The 24,080-nt window shown below is 43.0% G+C and overlaps 2 protein-coding genes across 44 annotated transcripts in view; both read left to right on the forward strand.

Annotated features, from left to right (window-relative positions):
- The window catches only part of LOC134933540 (protocadherin gamma-B1-like), a 543,090-nt gene that overhangs the window by 496,045 nt on the left and 22,965 nt on the right, over nt 1-24,080 (forward strand). Inside the window, exon 1 of one of the 43 annotated variants that reach the window (XM_063928816.1) lies at nt 7,408-9,976. The exons of 41 other annotated variants lie outside the window; for them this stretch is intronic. In XM_063928816.1, the coding sequence (XP_063784886.1) occupies nt 7,541-9,976 (2,436 nt within the window). In that variant the 5' untranslated portion in view covers nt 7,408-7,540. Of the gene's footprint in view, nt 1-7,407; nt 9,977-18,784; nt 21,523-24,080 lie in introns of those variants that run through there. One more of the 43 variants, XM_063928817.1, reaches the window with a different exon arrangement.
- LOC134933546 (protocadherin gamma-C5-like) lies at nt 15,414-18,637 on the forward strand. Its single transcript, XM_063928852.1, has one exon. The coding sequence runs from the start codon at nt 15,532-15,534 to the stop codon at nt 17,953-17,955; it is 2,424 nt and encodes an 807-aa protein (XP_063784922.1). The 5' UTR covers nt 15,414-15,531; the 3' UTR covers nt 17,956-18,637.

A 24,080-nucleotide genomic window follows, 5' to 3' on the forward strand; every position in this document is an offset into this window, starting at 1 on the left:
CTAGGAGTGGCACTGCAGTGTCACGCAGGATGTCCCTTCCAAAAAACCCTCCCCAAACAGCACATGACGCAAAGAAAAATAAAAGAAAAAAGAGGTGCAAGATGGAATTGTCCTTGGGCCCTTCCCACCCACCCTTATGTTGTATAAACAAAACAGGACATGCACACTTTAACCAACCCATCATTTCAGTGACAGGGTCTGCCACACGACTGTGACTGAAATGACGGGTTGGTTTGGACCCCCACCAAAAAAGAAGCAATTAATCTCTCCTTGCACAAACTGGCTCTACAGAGGCAAGATGTCCACCTCATCATCATCCTCCGATATATCACCGTGTACATCCCCCTCCTCACAGATTATCAATTCGTCCCCACTGGAATCCACCATGTCAGCTCCCTGTGTACTTTGTGGAGGCAATTGCTGCTGGTCAATGTCTCCGCGGAGGAATTGATTATAATTCATTTTAATGAACATCATCTTCTCCACATTTTCTGGATGTAACCTCGTACGCCGATTGCTGACAAGGTGAGCGGCGGCACTAAACACTCTTTCGGAGTACACACTTGTGGGAGGGCAACTTAGGTAGAATAAAGCCAGTTTGTGCAAGGGCCTCCAAATTGCCTCTTTTTCCTGCCAGTATAAGTACGGACTGTGTGACGTGCCTACTTGGATGCGGTCACTCATATAATCCTCCACCATTCTATCAATGGTGATAGAATCATATGCAGTGACAGTAGACGACATGTCCGTAATGGTTGTCAGGTCCTTCAGTCCGGACCAGATGTCAGCATCAGCAGTCGCTCCAGACTGCCCTGCATCACCGCCAGCGGGTGGGCTCGGAATTCTGAGCCTTTTCCTCGCACCCCCAGTTGCGGGAGAATGTGAAGGAGGAGATGTTGACAGGTCGCGTTCCGCTTGACTTGACAATTTTCTCACCAGCAGGTCTTTGAAACCCAGCAGACTTGTGTGCGCCGGAAAGAGAGATCCAAGGTAGGTTTTAAATCTAGGATCGAGCACGGTCGCCAAAATGTAGTGCTCTGATTTCAACAGATTGACCACCCGTGAATCCTTGTTAAGCGAATTAAGGGCTCCATCCACAAGTCCCACATGCCTAGCGGAATCGCTCTGTCTTAGCTCCTCCTTCAATGTCTCCAGCTTCTTCTGCAAAAGCCTGATGAGGGGAATGACCTGACTCAGGCTGGCAGTGTCTGAACTGACTTCACGTGTGGCAAGTTCAAAAGGTTGCAGAACCTTGCACAACGTTGAAATCATTCTCCACTGCGCTTGAGACAGGTGCATTCCACCTCCTATATCGTGGTCAGTTGTATAGGCTTGAATGGCCTTTTGCTGCTCCTCCAACCTCTGAAGCATATAGAGGGTTGAATTCCACCTCGTTACCACCTCCTGCTTCAGATGATGGCAGGGCAGGTTCAGGCGTTTTTGGTGGTGCTCCAGTCTTCTGTACGTGCTGCCTGTACGCCGAAAGTGTCCCGCAATTTTTCTGGCCACCGACAGCATCTCTTGCACGCCCCTGTCGTTTTTTAAAAAATTCTGCACCACCAAATTCAAGGTATGTGCAAAACATGGGACGTGCTGGAATTTGCCCAGATGTAATGCACGCACAATATTGCTGGCGTTGTCCGATGCCACAAATCCACAGGAGAGTCCAATTGGGGTAAGCCATTCCGCGATGATCTTCCTCAGTTGCCGTAAGAGGTTTTCAGCTGTGTGCGTATTCTGGAAACCGGTGATACAAAGCGTAGCCTGCCTAGGAACGAGTTGGCGTTTGCGAGATGCTGCTACTGGTGCCGCCGCTGCTGTTCTTGCGGCGGGAGTCCATACATCTACCCAGTGGGCTGTCACAGTCATATAGTCCTGACCCTGCCCTGCTCCACTTGTCCACATGTCCGTGGTTAAGTGGACATTGGGTACAGCTGCATTTTTTAGGACACTGGTGACTCTTTTTCTGAGGTCTGTGTACATTTTCGGTATCGCAACCCTAGAGAAATGGAACCTAGATGGTATTTGGTACCGGGGACACAGTACCTCCAACAAGTCTTTAGTTGGCTCTGCAGTAATGATGGATACCGGAACCACGTTTCTCACCACCCAGGATGTCAAGGCCTCAGTTATCCGCTTTGCAGTAGGATGACTGCTGTGATATTTAATCTTCCTCGCAAATGACTGTTGGACAGTCAATTGCTTGGTGGAAGTAGTAAAAGTGGTCTTACGACTTCCTCTCTGGGATGACCATCGACTCCCAGCAGCAACAACAGCAGCGCCAGCAGCAGTAGGCGTTACACGCAAGGATGCATCGGAGGAATCCCAGGCAGGAGAGGAATCATCAGAATTGCCAGTGACATGGCCTGCAGGACTATTGGCATTCCTGGGGAAGGAGGAAATTGACACTGAGGGAGTTGGTGGGGTGGTTTGCGTGAGCTTGGTTACAAGAGGAAGGGATTTACTGGTCAGTGGAGTGCTTCCGCTGTCACCCAAAGTTTTTGAACTTGTCACTGACTTATTATGAATGCGCTGCAGGTGACGTATAAGGGAGGATGTTCCGAGGTGGTTAACGTCCTTACCCCTACTTATTACAGCTTGACAAAGGGAACACACGGCTTGACACCTGTTGTCCGCATTTCTGGTGAAATACCTCCACACCGAAGAGCTGATTTTTTTGGTATTTTCACCTGGCATGTCAACGGCCATATTCGTCCCACGGACAACAGGTGTCTCCCCGGGTGCCTGACTTAAACAAACCACCTCACCATCAGAATCCTCCTTGTCAATTTCCTCCCCAGCGCCAGCAACACCCATATCCTCCTCATCCTGGTGGACTTCAACACTGACATCTTCAATCTCACTATCAGGAACTGGACTGCGGGTGCTCCTTCCAGCACTTGCAGGGGGCGTGCAAATGGTGGAAAGCGCATGCTCTTCACATCCAGTGTTGGGAAGGTCAGGCATCGCAACCGACACAATTGGACTCTCCTTGTGGATTTGGGATTTCGAAGAACGCACAGTTCTTTGCTGTGCTTTTGCCAGCTTGAGTCGTTTCATTTTTCTAGCGAGAGGCTGAGTGCTTCCATCCTCATGTGAAGCTGAACCACTAGCCATGAACATAGGCCAGGGCCTCAGCCGTTCCTTGCCACTCCGTGTGGTAAATGGCATATTGGCAAGTTTACGCTTCTCCTCCGACAATTTTAGTTTAGGTTTTGGAGTCCTTTTTTTTCTGATATTTGGTGTTTTGGATTTGACATGCTCTGTACTATGACATTGGGCATCGGCCTTGGCAGACGACGTTGCTGGCATTTCATCGTCTCGGCCATGACTAGTGGCAGCAGCTTCAGCACGAGGTGGAAGTGGATCTTGATCTTTCCCTAATTTTGGAACCTCAACTTTTTTGTTCTCCATATTTTATAGGCAGAACTAAAAGGCACCTCAGGTAAACAATGGAGATGGATGGATTGGATACTAGTATACAATTATGGACGGACTGCCACGGTTAGGTGGTATAAAAAAACCACGGTTAGGTGGTATATATTATAATAATAATACAATTATGGATGGACGGACTGCCTGCCGACTGCCGACACAGAGGTAGCCACAGCCGTGAACTACCGCACTGTACACTGGTTGATAAAGAGATAGTAGTATACTCGTAACAACTAGTATGACACTATGACGACGGTATAAAGAAAGAAAAAAAAATACCACAGTTAGGTGGTATATATTATAATAATAATACAATTATGGATGGACGGACTGCCTGCCGACTGCCGACACAGAGGTAGCCACAGCCGTGAACTACCGCACTGTACACTGGTTGATAAAGAGATAGTAGTATACTCGTAACAACTAGTATGACACTATGACGACGGTATAAAGAAAGAAAAAAAAATACCACAGTTAGGTGGTATATATTATAATAATAATACAATTATGGATGGACGGACTGCCTGCCGACTGCCGACACAGAGGTAGCCACAGCCGTGAACTACCGCACTGTACACTGGTTGATAAAGAGATAGTAGTATACTCGTAACAACTAGTATGACACTATGACGACGGTATAAAGAATGAAAAAAAAACCACGGTTAGGTGGTATATATTATAATAATAATACAATTATGGATGGACGGACTGCCTGCCGACTGCCGACACAGAGGTAGCCACAGCCGTGAACTACCGCACTGTACACTGGTTGATAAAGAGATAGTAGTATACTCGTAACAACTAGTATGACACTATGACGACGGTATAAAGAAAGAAAAAAAAATACCACAGTTAGGTGGTATATATTATAATAATAATACAATTATGGATGGACGGACTGCCTGCCGACTGCCGACACAGAGGTAGCCACAGCCGTGAACTACCGCACTGTACACTGGTTGATAAAGAGATAGTAGTATACTCGTAACAACTAGTATGACACTATGACGACGGTATAAAGAATGAAAAAAAAACCACGGTTAGGTGGTATATATTATAATAATAATACAATTATGGATGGACGGACTGCCTGCCGACTGCCGACACAGAGGTAGCCACAGCCGTGAACTACCGCACTGTACACTGGTTGATAAAGAGATAGTAGTATACTCGTAACAACTAGTATGACACTATGACGACGGTATAAAGAAAGAAAAAAAAATACCACAGTTAGGTGGTATATATTATAATAATAATACAATTATGGATGGACGGACTGCCTGCCGACTGCCGACACAGAGGTAGCCACAGCCGTGAACTACCGCACTGTACACTGGTTGATAAAGAGATAGTAGTATACTCGTAACAACTAGTATGACACTATGACGACGGTATAAAGAATGAAAAAAAAACCACGGTTAGGTGGTATATATTATAATAATAATACAATTATGGATGGACGGACTGCCTGCCGACTGCCGACACAGAGGTAGCCACAGCCGTGAACTACCGCACTGTACACTGGTTGATAAAGAGATAGTAGTATACTCGTAACAACTAGTATGACACTATGACGACGGTATAAAGAATGAAAAAAAAACCACGGTTAGGTGGTATATATTATAATAATAATACAATTATGGATGGACGGACTGCCTGCCGACTGCCGACACAGAGGTAGCCACAGCCGTGAACTACCGCACTGTACACTGGTTGATAAAGAGATAGTAGTATACTCGTAACAACTAGTATGACACTATGACGACGGTATAAAGAATGAAAAAAAAACCACGGTTAGGTGGTATATATTATAATAATAATACAATTATGGATGGACGGACTGCCTGCCGACTGCCGACACAGAGGTAGCCACAGCCGTGAACTACCGCACTGTACACTGGTTGATAAAGAGATAGTAGTATACTCGTAACAACTAGTATGACACTATGACGACGGTATAAAGAAAGAAAAAAAAATACCACAGTTAGGTGGTATATATTATAATAATAATACAATTATGGATGGACGGACTGCCTGCCGACTGCCGACACAGAGGTAGCCACAGCCGTGAACTACCGCACTGTACACTGGTTGATAAAGAGATAGTAGTATACTCGTAACAACTAGTATGACACTATGACGACGGTATAAAGAATGAAAAAAAAACCACGGTTAGGTGGTATATATTATAATAATAATACAATTATGGATGGACGGACTGCCTGCCGACTGCCGACACAGAGGTAGCCACAGCCGTGAACTACCGCACTGTACACTGGTTGATAAAGAGATAGTAGTATACTCGTAACAACTAGTATGACACTATGACGACGGTATAAAGAATGAAAAAAAAAACACGGTTAGGTGGTATATATTATAATAATAATACAATTATGGATGGACGGACTGCCTGCCGACTGCCGACACAGAGGTAGCCACAGCCGTGAACTACCGCACTGTACACTGGTTGATAAAGAGATAGTAGTATACTCGTAACAACTAGTATGACACTATGACGGTATAAAGAATGAAAAAAAAACCACGGTTAGGTGGTATATATTATAATAATAATACAATTATGGATGGACGGACTGCCTGCCGACTGCCGACACAGAGGTAGCCACAGCCGTGAACTACCGCACTGTACACTGGTTGATAAAGAGATAGTAGTATACTCGTAACAACTAGTATGACACTATGACGACGGTATAAAGAAAGAAAAAAAAATACCACGGTTAGGTGGTATATATTGTAATACAATTATGGATGGACGGACTGCCTGCCGAGTTCCGACTGCCGACACAGAGGTAGCCACAGCCGTGAACTACCGCACTGTACTGTGTCTGCTGCTAATATAGACTGGTTGATAAAGAGATAGTATACAATACATACAACAATATACTACTATACTGGTGGTCAGGCACTGGTCACCACTAGTCACACTGGCAGTGGCACTCCTGCAGCAAAAGTGTGCACTGTTTAATTTTAAATTAATATAATATTATGTACTCCTGGGGGCTCCTGCTATAACAACCTGCAGTGCTCCCCAGTCTCCCCCACAATTATTATAAGCTTTGCCTTTTATACATTGATGTGCAGCACACTGGGCTGAGCTGAGTGCACACAGACTGAGTCACACTGTGTGACTGGCTGCTGCTGTGTATCGTTTTTTTTCAGGCAGAGAACGGATATAGCAGAGAACGGATATATTATATTAAAATAAATAAAAGTTAACTAACAACAACTGCACTGGTCACTGTGGTAAACTCTGTCTGACTCTGCACAATCTCTCTCTCTCTTCTAATCTAATTTCTAATGGAGAGGACGCCAGCCACGTCCTCTCCCTATCAATCTCAATGCACGTGTGAAAATGGCGGCGACGCGCGGCTCCTTATATAGAATCCGAGTCTCGCGAGAATCCGACAGCGTCATGATGACGTTCGGGCGCGCTCGGGTTAACCGAGCAAGGCGGGAGGATCCGAGTCTGCTCGGACCCGTGAAAAAAAACATGAAGTTCGTGCGGGTTCGGTTTCAGAGAAACCGAACCCGCTCATCTCTAGTGTGTGTGTGTGTGTGTGTGTGTGTGTGTGTGTGTGTGTGTGTGTGTGTGTGTGTGTGTGTGTGTGTGTGTGTGTGTGTGTGTGTGTTTACGTGCATGTTTTCTGAATGGTTTTTTTTTCTGTTAATTTAACCGACAAAAAAAATTGATCAATTGTACATTTTAATTTCTAATTTATAGAACCAATTGTAAGTAGATTACAATTCTAATTAAAATGATTCCAGTGTTCCAGATTCTCTTGGGTGCAGCATACTGTAGTATACTGTTTGCTTTCTGCCATGCATGCAATGAAGAAACAGGCCTGCAATTCCTAAGTGTGACACTGTGTGTCGCTGTTGTCCAGTAAGGTGACATGTGAATCTGCATATAAAAGGTCTGCTGGAGTTTTCAGTAAATAGTCATTGCAGACTGGGGAAAGACATCATTTCATACAGTGGATTGTTAGGCTCTCAAACAAAGAGGATTTTGCAATAATTCCCGTCTCATTACCTATAGATGTGGAGGATTCTTCTACAGTACATTCCAGGCGGATTATAACCTCTCACAATGTTTTTCCAGAAAATCAGTCAGAGAAGGACGTGGAGTACAATGGGATGGCAAGTAGTGTGCTTTGTATTACTCTGCTGTAATCTTGAGGCAATGGCTGGGGAGGTTCGTTATTCTATCCCCGAGGAGACAAAGGCTGGCTTCCTGGTAGGAAACATTGCTAAAGACCTGGGTTTACATATCGGACAACTGGCTGTGAGAAGATTCCGTATCTCTTCTGCTGACACTGAGAATTTCTTCCACGTGAGTCTAGAAAATGGCAATCTCTATGTCTCAGAGAGAATAGACAGAGAGACTGTTTGCGAGACAGCATCCAGATGTTTACTAAGCCTGGAAGCTGTGGCTGAAAATCCTTTGTCTGTGTTTCAAGTTGAGGTTGAAATTCAGGATATAAATGATAATCCCCCTGTGTTTTCCAAGAGCATTGTCAATTTAGAAATAAGTGAATTGACCCAACTAGGGACAAAATTTGTTCTGGTGAATGCCCTGGATCCAGATGTTGGCAGTAACTCATTGCAAGCCTACAGAATCTCCGAGAACCAGTATTTCAGCCTGCAGGAGAAAACCAGTGCTGACGGAAATAGGTACCCAGAACTCGTGTTGCGAAAGATGCTGGACAGGGAGCAACAATCATCTTTTGAGATCCTATTAACCGCAGTGGATGGAGGTCAGCCTGTGAACACAGGAACAGCTGTGATCAAAATAATGGTTAGTGATATTAATGACAATGCTCCTGTGTTTGATAAAGAGCTGTATCAGCTCAGTGTGGCTGAGAACATTCCACTCAACTCCCTGGTTGTTCAGCTGAGTGCAACTGACAGAGACGAGGGTCTCAACGGGCAGGTGACTTATTCGTTTGGCCATATCAAAAAGAACGCTCAGCAGATTTTTACGGTAGATCCCGTCACCGGTGAGATTCGGACGAAAGGTCCGCTGGACTTTGAGACGACCAAGAGTTACGAAATGATTGTGGAAGCTGAGGATGGGGGAGGCCTAGTGTCCCACTGCAAAGTCATTGTACAGATTATTGATGCCAACGATAACACGCCGGAGATAACGCTTACGTCCATCTTGGATTCGGTAGCCGAAGACTCTGCACCAGGAACATTGATTGCACTTATTAATATACGCGATATAGACTCTGGGGCAAATGGCGAAGTCTCCTGTGAAATTTCAGGCTTGTTGCCTTTCGAAATTATCTCATCCTCAACCAACTACTACAGACTTCAGACGTCTGATTTTTTAGACAGAGAAAAGAGCGATGGATATAACATTACAATTACAGCGACAGACAAGGGGTCCCCTCCTCTGTCCAGCACGAAGACTATTAGGTTGCAGGTGACAGATGTGAATGATAATCCACCTATTTTTGACCAAACAAAATATTCCGTGTATGTACCAGAAAATAAAGCAATAGGTTCCTCACTGTTCACAGTTCAGGCATTTGATCCGGACCTTAACGATAATGGTAAAATTAGGTATTCCATTATCAATAGAAATATGGACAATGTACCGTTATCTACGTATATTTCTATTAACTCCGTAACTGGAGACATTTTCGCCCAGCGACAGTTTGATTACGAACAGTTGCGGGAATTTGAATTTCAAGTGGTGGCAGAAGATAGCGGAACTCCCCGACTGACCAGCAACGTCACTGCAGGAATTTATGTCATTGACCAAAATGATAATCACCCCAAGATTCTGTATCCTTCCATAAAAAGAGATGGGTCATCGCTGTTTGAGACAGTCCCTCGTTCCTCTAGTAAAGGTTATTTAGTCACCAAAGTTGTTGCAACAGATGCAGACTCCGGTCACAACGCATGGCTCTCGTATGAGTTTCTTAGTAACCCGGAACCAGCGTCCTTTACCATTGGTCGGTACAATGGTGAGATCAGGACGTCACGTGTATTTGAGGAGAAAGAGCTGATGAAGTACAGCGTGGTAGTCATTGTGAAGGACCACGGAACGCCGAAGCTTTCTGCCACCGTAACCCTGAACCTGGTGGTTGCAGAAAATTTTCAACAAGATGTTTCTGCGATTGACACCCAGTCGCATAAATCAAACTTTCCATCTAATTTAAATATCTACTTAGTAATAGCTTTGGCTGTAATTTCCTTTCTCTTCACTTTGACCGTCATGTTTGCGATAATATCAAAATGGAGAAGACCCAAGTCCAGTCATCCCAAAGCTTTTGGATATCTAACTCCAGATATGTATTCTCAGGTTGGACCCAGATTCCCAGTTAATTTTAGTAATTCCATGTCGACTCTGCCTTATTTGCATGATATTTCTATGGCGGGAGACTCCACTGAAAACGAATTTGCATTTCTGAAATGCGGGCAGAGTGTTCCGTCTGAGAACCTTATAGACTCCGATGATTCAGGAATTGGAATTGCTACATTAAATAACTCTTCAACCACTGATAGGAATAAACAGGTAACTAAATTACTATGTTTTTATCTCAACATTTTATAGTACAGTTGTGGAATTATGTCCAATATGTGCTGCTAAGTTTATGTTCTATCTGCAGGTCTGGTATCCAGTCTTTAGGTCGACACTCATTAGGTCGAAACTATCGGTCAACATGCATTAGGTTGACGTAGTCATTAGGCCTACATGGCACGGTCGACATATGAGAAGGTTGACATGAGGTTTTTTTTTAAACAATTTTTTTTACTTTTTCATACTTTCTGATTCACGTGGACTACGACTGGGAACGGTAACCTCGTCCGAAGCATGGCGAGCCATGCGAGGGGACACGGTGCACTAATTGGGATTTCCGGTCACTTTCCATGAAAACTACACCATTTTTAAAAAAAACTCATGTCGACCTTTTTCCATGTCAACCTTTTCCATGTCGACCCAGTCACTGTCGACCAATAGTTGACCTAATGACTGTCGACCTAGTTACTGTCATCTTAACGATCCACACCCGCAGGTATATTGTAGGGGTGTAGTATAGAAGATATAAAGCGTCTGGGTAGACAGTTGTTAGGTCGGCCTTATATGGTCGACATGCATTAGGTGGAAAGGGTCAAAAGGTCAACAGGGACAAAAGGTCAACAGATTAAAGGTCGACAGTGGGTAAAGTCTACAGGTACAAAGGGTCAGCAGACTGAAAAGGTCGACATGTCAATGGTCAACACAGAAATGGTTGACACAGGTTTGGCGGGGGTTAATTTTTTGGGTGTCATTGTGTATGTTTCATCATATGTGACCACAGTCAGTAGAAACGTGTACCCTCGCAAGGTCGCTTCGCTCGTCGCGTTTCCCAATCGTGGTACACATGGATAGTATATTAAGCAAAACTTGGGAAAACGTGTAAAACAAAAAGGTGTCGACCATCTGTGTGTCGACCATTGTCATCTTGACCTTTTGAATATGTTGACCTTTTGTATGTGTCGACCTATCATCCTAATAATCATTGTATTTCGAAAATATACATTATCACATATTTATCTTAAGCACATCCTATATAATAAAATACTAACGTTGCTCCTCGCCTTTATGGGGGGAATTCAAGTGTTTTGCAGTCGGCGGCCACTGGATGGTGCCCGATGGAGCAATTTAAGTGTTGCCCCATTCGGGCACGCACAGCCGCCGGCGCTGACTTTACTGCAGGAATGGGTCGTTGGTTAGACACAGCTTAGGTCGACAGTCATTAGGTCAACCATGAAAGGTCGGCATGCATTAGGTCGACATGGTCATAAGGTCGAAATGTACTAGGTCAAAGGGTCGACATGGGTTGTTTTACTTTTTTTGGCGTTGTGTTCTTCGTAAAATGATGGGGAACCCCAATTAGTGCACCGTGTCCCCTCGCATGGCTCGCTGCGCTCAGCACAGGTTACCGTTCCAATCGTAGTCCATGTGGATCGTTAAGTATGAAAAAAATAAAAAAAATGGGGAAGAAAATGAGAAAAACTCTTGTTGACCGTTTGACCTGTCGACCAAGTACATGTCGACCTAATGACCATGTCGACCTATTGACCATGTCGACCTAATGCATATCGACCTTCAGTTGTCGACCTAATGACTGTTGACCTAAGCTGTGTCGACCTATCGACCGTATCACCATTACTGCTATGTTGTTCCATCATTTTAACGCACTGGTAACTAGTATATCTATAAAGGATAAATACATATGTCTTGTGTGAATGAGAAAATTAAGGTTCTCCATATATACAAACGGTCACTGCACTGTAGGTGACGAGGTGAGCAGTACAAGGTAAAATTACCTAAACTACAAAGCACGTGCCTTTTTACTAAGTCTATAGATGAATTACACCTACAATTTGTTTAAGCTTATTGGCAGTATTTAAATAATGTCATTCCCTCACCGTTGTTTTGTTGTTGTTTTATCGATATTCTTCCAATTGCTAATGTACAAATATTTGATTACCATTTTATTAAGATACACTTTAATGCATTTATTAAAAATAGTTGGTTCAATACTAAGATGTATAATGAAGATGTAAAATAACTTAGGTTGTGACATTTGTTACCAAAGGGCCTATAGTACCTATCGCTGACAGGAAATGTATGTTCTTGTATCAGTTTTATTGGCTGTGATGACAGCTTTCCTTAGCCTGTGATTGGGCAGAAAAGAAGGGCACACAGCCTGTGATTGGGCAGAATAGAAGGGCACACAGCCTGTGACTGGACAGAAAAGAAGGGCACACAGCCTGTGATTGGGCAGATAAGAAGGGCACACAGCCTGTGACTGGGCAGAAAAGAAGGGCACACAGCCTGTGACTGGGCAGAAAAGAAGGGTACACAGCCTGTGATTGGGCAGAAAAGAAGGGCACACAACCTGTGATTGGGCAGAAAAGAAGGGCACACAGCCTGTGACTGGGCAGAAAAGAAGGGCACACAGCCTGTGATTGGGCAGAAAAGAAGGGCACACAGCCTGTGATTGGGCAGAAAAGAAGGGCACACAGTCTGTGATTGGGCAGAAAAGAAGGGCACACAGCCTGTGACTGGGCAGATAAGAAAGGCACACAAAGACAGCAGATGTCAGTAGTAAGCTGTTTGTCTAGTCACATAATATACATATAATGTCTCATTTAAAGGACTTTTCCAGCTTATCTTTGGCCTGTGTAGGCACGCCTTGCTAGATTCACTTCTTGTTTCCATCAGTAGTAATGGACAGAGCTGTTTATTTCCCATACTGTGATACTGTACAGAATAACACCCTCCCTATGTAATAGTATCAGCTGCAGAGATTAGAGATGTGTTCTATTCAGGGACAATGAAAACACTCTATTCTGCCTGATTTTATATAAAGCTGTATGTAAAGCTGGGAACCCACCTAAACGACGCTGCGACCTAGCAATGCAGTGTAACAATATATCCACACACACTGCACCCATTTGTTACCTCTCTGGAGTCCCCCGTCGGAGCCATCCCTTCTCGGCAGCGCAATAGAGTCTGAACACTAGGGGGAACATACTCTATTGCGCCTGCTGAAAACTCCATAAAGATGGCACGGCGGCCATTTTTCCAGAGTTTCACGCATGCGCATTAGCAAAATCTTCAGGAAAATGGCCACCATGCCTGTTCTCAGACTCTATTGCTGCTGCGGAGAAGGATGAGGGACTCACCGCCGAGGGACTCAGGAGAGGTAAGTATTAAATCCTGTGCATCAGTCAGAGCGGAAGGGGCCCCTGAAGCAGAAGGCTGCACACGGGCCACCGCCTCTCTTAAAACGCCCCTGAATATATCACACCACTGAACACATTACACGATTCCACTGTTCAGTGGCGCAATATATTGTTACATGCTTCATGTAACAAAATTGGGTAGTCTGTGGTATCGTCCCATTGGCCGTGCATAACATCTAAAGGTATGATGGGACCACCCAATTCATCACGCCATGAATAGGGTGGATTTGAGGGTGCACATTATATGATGGCTGTTGCGATGTGTCACAGATCGCAACATCGTCCGATATATCATATAGTGCATACCCAGCTTTAGGGGAGATTGTGCACAACCAACTTAATGAAAGTTAAATGAAGATGGGGCAAATAATGACATCTGCCCACAAAATACCTATATACAGTAGACGATCGATTGTACAGTCCAAATCTTGTGATATTTACTTTTTATACATCTGCCTGTGCCCCAATTATCCAACAGGATCTTTTGAGACAATGGTGGATACACTCTACACGATGATGCATCTAACCGGTATGCGGTCAAGATCCCGCCGAACGGAATCCCGGCGGTCGGAATACCGACACCTGGATCCCGACCGGCACAATCCCGACATATTCTCCCTCTGTAGGTGTCCACAGAGCGCAGCGAGCCCGCAAGGGGCTGCGTTGCACTCGCCCCCCTGTCGGGATTGTGCCGGTCGGGATCCCGGTGTCGGTATTCCGACTGCCGGGATTCCGTCCGGCGGTAATTCGTACTGATCCCATCTAACCTACTATTGTAAATAATGTTGATGTTTAAGTTGGAAAGTAAATACAGTATGTTAAAATAAAATATTATTTAATATTCTCTGGCATAAGGGAATTAGTGTGAAACGTGACGTTATTTTCTAATTTCACTAAGAATAGTGAATGAAGGGCTTTAAAGGGTTTCAATCAAAATGAAAGTAAAAGACAGGTTTTACCTCCAACGAGCATATTAATCCTTATTAAGCAATATGTAGACACTGAGAAACATTAAACAGGTTATTACATCAATTGTATTTTGTACAATAAATCTTTCCTGTTCTTTTATCATTGCCTACTAGTACTCTGCATGGTTCCCATACTGTATATGAAATGGGTTATCTCCTAGCCTAGCATTACTTCTTAGTAGGAATCACTATTTTATGCCTGGAAGTGAATCAGATTTTATACTTGTTTATTGATCTGCACAATGGTAGTGACTTACTTTTGGATGGGATCCGGATTCTAGGTCAACACTATCTAGGTTGACCACTATTGGTCGACAGCAACTAGGTCGACAGGGCCTCTATGTCGACATGTTCTAGGTCGACATGTCAAAAGGTCGACATGAGTTTTTCACAATTTTTTTCTTTTTTTTTAACCTTTTCATACTTAACGATTCATGTGGACTACGATTGGAATGGTATCTGTGCCGAGCGCAGCGATGCACCTTGCCCGAAGCATGGCGAGCGAAGCGAGCCATGCGAGGGGACGCGGTGCACTAATTGGGGTTCCCAGTCACTCTACGAAGAAAACGACACCAAAGAAACATAAAAAACTCATGTCCACCTTTTGACCTGTTGACCTAGACCATGTCGACCTAAAGACCCTGTCGACCTAGAGACCATGTCGACCTAATTACTGTCTACCTTCCATACCACACCCCTTTTGGATATAGTGGTAAATGTAATAGTCGGCATGCTGCAGGCATTTGCAAGTTTTTCACGATTTAACCGCTAGATTTAAAGCGGTAATAATTTAAAAGGCAAAACCGTCCGGGCTATTACATTTACCTCATAGTTGAAGTACCTTCACCTTGCCAGTTCTTGTAATCTGGTAATTGAACAATTAGCAACAATATTCTTTGTGTACATGCCCCCCGGGGATACACTAAAAACACACTGCTTGGTTGGTTAATTGATTAATAGACCCTAGTGTGATTGCAAGCTCCAACGGGGCAGGGACTGATGTAAATGGCAAATATTCTCTCTATAGTACTGCATAATTGGCGGCACTACATAAATAGATGATGATGATGATGATGATGATGATGATGATGAAAATAAGGATCTCGGGAACCTAAGATACTGTAGTTGCGAGTCTTCTGCTATTTAGAATTTCACCACTAGATGTCAGTATGATTTCTCATGAAAACCATGTCTTCAGTAATACAATGCCTGCTACCAGCACACTTACGTGACAGCAGTTGTGGAAACCAGACCGGCAAAGCACATTAGAGTAGACAGAGCTGCTTTACTCTCTCTTGCGTTGTTCTCATTATAGTTTGACCTTTTTGTCACAGTATCACTCATCATTTGGAGACACTTGGCAATGGAACAGAGAGGAGTCTGCAATTCCTGGCACTGGCAAGTAATGGGTTTATTCTTTGTTAGCTTGAATGTAGCTTCTGCACAGCTAAGATATTCTGTATACGAAGAATCCGAGCCTGGAACTTTAGTAGGCAATGTTGCTAGGGACATGGGATTAAACACGGAAGGGATTTCTGAGCGAGGACTGCAGCTGGGATCTGAACAAAGCCAGCAATATTTTGCACTGAATCTCGAGAGTGGATCGCTCCTGGTGAAACGTAAGATAGACAGAGAAAGCTTGTGTGGCACAAACCTAAACTGCGTTCTGCCAGTAGAAATTGTTTTTGAAAAACCCTTGGAACTGTTTCGCCTGGAGGTAGAGATTCTGGATATAAATGATCACTCCCCTGTATTTCCCAGCGCAGAACGCGTCATCAGAATCACAGAGCTGGCCGCAGTGGGTACTCGATTTCCTCTAGAGAGAGCTCAGGATCCAGATGTGGGAATCAACTCGGTCAGCTCCTACAAGTTACAGCAGAACCAGTATTTTTCTTTAGTCGTACATAACCGCAAAAACGACAGACCTTCCCCTGTACTTGTTCTGGAAAAAGCTCTAGATAGGGAAGAACAAGCTCAACTCAAATTGGTTCTGACTGCGTTTGATAGTGGGGAGCCCTCTAGATCCGGAACTGCTATAATTTCTATTATTGTTATAGATCTGAATGACAACGCTCCAGTGTTTGATAATGCATTCTTCAAAGTTACCGTCAAAGAAAATGCACCGTTAAATACTCTGGTCATGAGACTGATCGCAACGGATAAAGACGAAGGTCCAAATGGTGAGATTAGCTATTACTTTGCAGATATATCTTCAGAGGAGGCGGCCAATGTCTTCAGCTTGGATCACCAGACAGGAGACATCCGCGTTAAAGGACAGCTGGATTTCGAAAAACAACGTTCGTATGAAATCTCCGTCAAAGCCTTGGACCATGGGGCTCCAGAAATGGAAGGCCATTGCGTTATCCAGGTGGATATCGAAGATGTCAATGACAATGCTCCTGAAATTATCATCTCTTCGTTGGTAACGTCTATTCCTGAGGATACCCCCATTGGAACCACTGTGGGATTATTAAGGGTGAGCGATCTAGATACTGGTGAAAATGGAGAGGTGCAATTGGAAATTTCTCCAGATCTCCCATTTACGATCACATCAAACCAAAATCACTATTCCTTAGTGACAAATGGATTGCTGGACAGGGAATCTGCTAGTCAGTACACAGTTCAACTAACCGGGACAGATTTGGGAGTCCCACGACTTAAAACGCAGACAGTAGTAAATATAACGGTCACCGATATCAATGACAACCTGCCAAGTTTTGAAAGATCAATTATCAATGTCGATATACAAGAAAACAACAAACCTGGCACCCTGCTTTGTACCGTCTCTGCTTCCGACAGAGATATTGGAGAAAACGCTCGTATAACTTACTCCATATATAACAGCCTCATTAATGGCTCCCCAGCATTGTCCTTTATTTACATGGATACTAAAAGCGGTAACATTTATGCTCAACAGTCCTTTGATTATGAGCACGCTCAGGTTCTGCAGTTCACAATCAGAGCAGAGGATTCTGGGACGCCAAAACTGTCCTCCAACATTACAATCTATCTGCACATTCTGGATGAAAATGACAATTACCCTGTGATTTTATACCCAGGAAACTCAAGACATGCTCCAACACAACAGACTGTCCCCAGGTCCTTACCAACAGGTTCTTTGGTGACCAAAGTCGTAGCGGTGGACGCAGATTCTGGATACAATGCCTGGCTCACGTATAGCATTGCAAAATCAACAGACCCTTCACTTTTTAAAATTGCCTCTCACACAGGGGAAGTCCGGATTGTCCGAAGATTCCAAGAGACAGATTTACCCTTGCATAACCTTTGTGTCGTAGTTCAAGATAACGGGAAGCCATCCTTGTCCTCTACAGCTACCTTGCTGATTTCTCTGGAGGCTGGGTCCTCTACAGAAAGTCATTATTCTACAGACTCCGATTCCAAGACCGTACAAACGCCAAACATAACTATGTATCTTATTATCACTCTTGCTGCCATGAGTCTACTGTCAGTTATTACTTTCATTATTTTGCTGGCAAAATGTCTGAGACGTAAGAACGAAATGGCCAGTTCTAATCAGTATGTTGGGCATTCACACAAAACGTTACAATTGAACCCGGACAGCACCCTTAGGTACGTGGAGGTGTCCATGATGGCAAGGGAGCAGGAAAACCAGTTGCCTAAGACGGGTAACTCTTCAGAAAGTAACAGGGACACGTTAAACATGATGAAATCTTTGAATTTCCCACAATTAAAGCAGCTTGTCAATGAGAGCGATGAAACCCTTACGAGGCCGATTGGCTGGGCGAGTACAGCACGGGTGAAATAAAACTGAATTGGGACTTTGTATGCAATATTTAATTTTGCATCGTTATCTTCAGCACTTTGTAATTTTACTTGCAAAGGTGCTTCACACTGTTTCAAGTGCTCTGTATGTTTATCTATAGATATTGATGGCTATTTCCTATAGCTTTTGATACAGTCGCTGGTTACTTTATTTTTGTATTCCTTTTATATGTGATGGTTTGCTGTTAAGGCAGATATATATATATATATATTTTTCAAAGTCTAGCGCAGCAGCTGGCAGTGAATATTGTGACCTTAAGTCCCACAATAGTTGTAATGCTACCCACAAGCTACCTACCTCTGATCTAGAACTTGCAACCTGCTATAAAGTACTTGTCCAGCAGAGGGCAGAATATATCCCCAGTCAATAGCTGAAATGATCGTTGATTAAGATGTTAGAACTACAGTATAGTTGATTATGATGTTTTTGGAAATATATTGGGAGATGGTGGTGACATTTTTAAAAGTAAAAAAATATATATTTTTAGTATTTTATTGAGGGTGCATGCAGGCATGGTTTAATAATACTGGATGTTAGCATACACTTCTGTCGCCTTGTCTGAATAGTATATACGGTACTGTACACAGGCATACTTAGAAAAATATATACATATAACATATTAATCCATTGCTTTTTAAAACAATGCTGGTATATCTCATTTTTGCCACCCGTATGTATCAAGGGTGCAGACAAGAAACCGGTGATGATAAACAAGATAGGATACATTTGTACATGTGTATCAAATTGATTTAAGCATTTGAGATACATAATTAAGTTGATGCAGATTAGTTTTTATGTCCTTAGTTGTCAGTTCTTTTCCTTCCGTCATACACATGCATTTTGTTATTTAACTAAAGAACTGTGCTGCTGTGCAGAATGCCATCCACAAGATATGAAGTGTAACTTGTAAAATTCTATTTTTGCCGCTGTCATTCATTCACCTCCTCCCCATATCGCAGCTTAAGGATTCTGCTTGCCCACATTCTCAGAATGCACAGCTGACATTACAATGTAAACCCTGTACATATTTCATACACACTTTGGATATATGTACTTGCCACAGAGACTTAATTTAGCAGAACATACTGTACATTGAAGAGAAAACATTTTTAAGTTATGGGCATCCAAATACCCGCAGTGACTTGGAAATGGCAAGTAGTCATTTTATTTCTTTACTGTAACCAGAATAGGGCCTCTGGGAACCTTCAGTATTCAGTGGTGGAGGAAGCGGAACTAGGGACGTTAGTTGGTAATGTAACAGAAGACTTGGGCGTACAGATAGCAGTTATGTCTAAACGCAGGATACAATTAAGACCCTCGGGAAGTGGTCAGTATTTTGCAGTGGATCAGCAAAGTGGTGCATTAACTGTAAATAGGACAATAGACAGGGAAAGTGTGTGTGGATCTCACTTACAATGTTTATTAATAGCAGAGGTTGTTCTAGAAAATCCATTAGAGTTGCATCGTTTGCAAGTTGAGGTTTTAGATATAAATGACAACTCTCCCACGTTTATAACCACAGAGCAGGTATTACAAATAACTGAGTTACTGGCATATCCAGGTGCTAGGTTTCCTCTAGAAGAAGCATTGGATCCAGACTCAGGCATTAATGGGGTGAGGGACTATAGTTTGAGTAGACATCAGTATTTTTCGCTGTCCTTAAGAAGCCAGGCGGATGGCACGCCAATCCCAGAACTGGTAATAGAGAAGACATTAGACAGAGAAGAAACAGCAGAACATCATCTTATTGTCACCGCTTTTGATGGTGGCAGTCCACCGAGATCTGGGACATCACAGATAATGGTTATTATTCTGGATTTCAATGACAATGCTCCTGTATTTGACCAGAGTTTTTATAAGATTAACATACTGGAAAATATCCCCCCAAACACTGCAGTGGTCCAACTTAATGCAACTGACCTGGATGAGGGTCCAAATGCTGAAGTAGAATATTTTTTTGATAGTCGGACACCGGTAACGGTCAGACAGTTGTTCTCTCTTAATCCAGATACAGGCATCATTAGCACAAACCAAACGTTAGATTTTGAAAGTTGTAACTATTACGAGTTCACAGTCAGAGCAAAAGATAAAGGAACGCCACAAATGGAAGGCAGCTGCACTGTCCAGATAGGGATTGAGGATGTCAACGACCACTTGCCAGAAATTCTGCTGACCTCCTTGTTGGGTCAGATTCCAGAGGATACAACGGTTGGAACGACTATTGGACTTCTTTCTGTCATAGACAAGGACTCAGGGAAAAACGGACAAGTAGAGCTGGCCGTGTCACCTCAGGTACCCTTTGAAGTCAAGTCATTTAAGGATCACTATGCTCTAATAATAAACAGTCCTCTGGATAGAGAAGAGATCCCACGATATGAAATCACTTTGACCGCCAAGGATATGGGTTCCCCATTCCTGTCCACGCAGACAACATTTGTGGTTAACATTTCCGATGTTAATGATAATCCACCATTGTTCTTAAATCAAGATATGAGCACCTTCATCCAAGAAAATAAAAGACCTGGACACTTGCTTTATACACTATCAGCTTTTGATCCAGATGATGGGAGCAATGCCAAATTCACCTTTTCCTTAGCCGATAGCCAACATTTCAACGTTTCCTCATTTGTCTCCATAAACCCAAAGAGTGGTGATATTTATGCCATATGTTCGTTTGACTATGAGCAAGTCCAGGTTTTAGAAATCATTGCTCAAGTGGAGGATTCTGGAGATCCGAAGCTGTTCTCCAATGTCTCCGTCTTTGTTTTCATCTTGGATATAAATGATAACCCGCCAAATGTATTGTATCCAAAGTACCCTGGAGAGCTCAGCTCTCATGTGAACATATCCAGGTCTGTGCCAGTGGGATGTCTGGTAACTAAAGTGTCTGCGGTGGACTCAGATGCAGGGCAAAATGCTTTGCTGTCATATAACCTTATGGAACTTACCGATCATTTTCCTTTTAATATATCGACTCATTCGGGAGAAATAAGAACTGTTAGGAACTTCCTGGCAACTGACCAATCACTGCAGAAACTTGTTTTGGTGATTAGCGACAACGGTCATCCATCTTTATCAGTAACGACGACGATACGTGTTGCGTTGGAAAAACACGCAACCAATGTGCCCCCAACGTTCTACCATTTTTCTTCCACACATGGGGTCGACATAACAATGTACCTGGTCATTTCGTTGGTCATTATTACCGTGGCATCTCTTGTTACTTGCGTCCTGTTGCTGGTAAAGTGTTTTAGAAAAGAAGCAAACGTGTGCCACTATCCTTGCTGGTTTTTAAATCGGCCAAACTCCGACCACTGCCCCGAGACACGTCAACCAACACTTCATATTAATACAGATGGCACACTGAAGTATATGGATGTTAGGATGGATCCTTCCTATTCAGAAAGTGATTGCTACAGGACGTATTTTTCCCAAGCAGCAGATAACATCGGTCTCCCAATTCTGAAGCCTTTAACGCCCATGACAGTGCAAGAAATGGTCACCATCACAGAATCTTTAGGCATTGATAACTCAAGAGAACCCATTCAGGTGAGAAAGCTCCCACTTCTGCTTGTAATTATTTGTATATAGACATATACATTTTATATTGGCTAATAAAATTGTGTGTAGTGATCGGGGGCTGGCTGGCAACTTTCAGCCTGGGGAGCCGACTCTAGCAAGTGGGCCAGCTTTTCACAGGGAATGCAATACAAAAATGACAATGGAACACTTAAATTGCACTGGCCAGGGGGGCAGATGGCACCCTTCCCCTCTGCCCATCCAGCCCCTGGTAGTAGTGGTCACTAAGTTTATATGGTATAGTTTATAGTATGTTGAAACCTACTGTATGGCTTTTTCTTTGTACAGCTATATACTATATATATACATATATATATATATATATATATATATAGAGAGAGAGAGAGAGAGAGAGGGGGGGGGGGGAGGAAAACGAACGGTACTCCAATATACATCATAGTGCATACATTGTTTAGGTATATAAAAGCAAAAAGAAGCAACGTTTCATATCTAATTGATCCTTTATCAAGCAGTGAATATTTGCACCTGAACATACCACGTTACACTGCGTGGGGTACAAATGCATTTTCATTTTTTTGGGGTATTTTGTATGCATGCAGAAAAAATATTCATTTGTTTTGTATACAGCATACTAGTAATGGGACCTTTCATTGTTACATTGTGAGTTATAGTTGAGCTAGTACATGACCTGTCCTAAAGCTGTCCGCACATTTTAAAACGTGGTTTTACAGAGGTGTCACTCCCCACAGAAGGAGTGCCACCTAAGGCCCATAAGTAAATAAGCCACATAATGTTTTATGATTTAATATACCCAGTAGGTGAATCCATGAATACAGTATACTGTATAAGCACATGTGCTCTTTTAGACAGAACTATGAGATTAGATAGTACAGTACCGTGTCTTTAAATTCTACAACCCTATACCAGATAACAATATAAAAAGAAGTTATTCACTGTAATATGTCACTTTTTATTGTAGTAATGGCATTGCTGACCCAAAATAAGGGAAGGCATCACTGTCGCTTGTTATAATAGCAATAGTAGCAGTAATAATAATAATAATAATAATAATAATAATAATTATTATTATTATTATTATTAAAGGTATACAAATATTACATAATGATAACAATAATATAATAATATAGCTGTTTTTGTTCTTTGTATCTAGAGTTAAATCTCTTTTAGTATATTAAATAAACTGTAAAACAGTATTATGCAATGTTAGCACATGTATCACACCAGAATCTTCTTTTCTCTCGGAATGATGTGAGAATAACAGTCACAGTCTGATAAACAGTGTTTTTTCCCCCTAGCAGCATCTGTGAGCAGGTTAGATCACAGATAAATGTAGGAGGCATTAGGTAACACTAATAGAACAACATTAATCTTGTAAACCTCTTATGTGCGCGGCTGGGTTCTCAGTAATATATTCTCCATCATCAGCTGTGGATAATAGAGAGCTCAGCAAGGCAGTGCAGGGGTTCTGTTACTGGCCTGCAGAGGTTAATAATTGCTGGATCACTGATAATTATGTGTATGACAAAGCCTAATTTCATGGTTGTGGCATCTCATTTGTTTATGCTGTCATCTGTCAACACCATATTATTTCTGATTACTTTTAAGTGAAACCATTTATAAAACAAGACAAATTCTGAATGTAACTTGTGTTGCTTGGACTACTTGGGGCTCAGGAAACATTGAAGTGCCTTATAGCTCTAGAGGGGTGTGGTTCGTTCTATCGACAGTGTATAGGTCGACAATGTTTAGGTCGACCACTATAGGTCGACAGTCACTAGGTCGACATGGATGGAAGGTCGACAGGGTTTCTATGTCGACATGTGCTAGGTCGACAGGTCTAAAGGTCAACATGAGGATTTTTTTTTTTTGTGTGTCGTTTTCTTCGTAAAGTGACCGGGACCCCAAATTAGTGCACCGCGTCCCCTCGCATGGCTCGCTTCGCTCGCCATGCTTCGGGCATGGTGCCTTCGCTCCGCTACCGCTTCGCTCGGCACACTTTACCGTTCCAATCGTAGTCCACATGGATCGTTAAGTATGAAAAAATCCCCCCCCCAAAAAAAATGTGAAAAACTCATATCGATCTTTAGACCTGTCGACCTAGCACATGTCGACCTAGAAACCCTGTCGACCTTCCATCCATGTCGACCTAGTGACTGTCGACCTATAGTGGTCGACCTAAACATTGTCGACCTAGACACTGTCGATCTTTAGACCGGATCCCCTCTAGAGAGAAGAACATTGACCAACTTTATGCAGTGCATATACTGATGGTTAATGAAATATGTATTCTTTACCATAGAGATCATTGGACGTTTGGATGAAGCCAGAATGCAGGTTACAGTGTATGTCTTTCGTCAGCATGTGTAGAGGTCTTGTTTACAGTTTCTATCAGTGATTTCTATGATTGCAAGCCTTGTTGGTTTCCCTGGTGTAAGGTGATAGCTGGTATTGGCCCTCATTCCGAGTTGTTCGCTCGCTAGCTGCTTTTAGCAGCAATGCACACGCTAGGCCGTCGCCCGCTGGGAGTGTATCTTAGCTTAGCAGAA

Source organism: Pseudophryne corroboree, chromosome 6 (genome assembly GCF_028390025.1).
Source record: "Pseudophryne corroboree isolate aPseCor3 chromosome 6, aPseCor3.hap2, whole genome shotgun sequence".
Taxonomy (NCBI): domain Eukaryota; kingdom Metazoa; phylum Chordata; class Amphibia; order Anura; family Myobatrachidae; genus Pseudophryne; species Pseudophryne corroboree.

Coding starts and splice junctions, on each gene's coding strand:
- LOC134933546 (XM_063928852.1), top strand. CDS start 15,532: ATGGAACAGAGAGGAGTCTGCAATTCCTGGCACTGGCAAGTAATGGGT.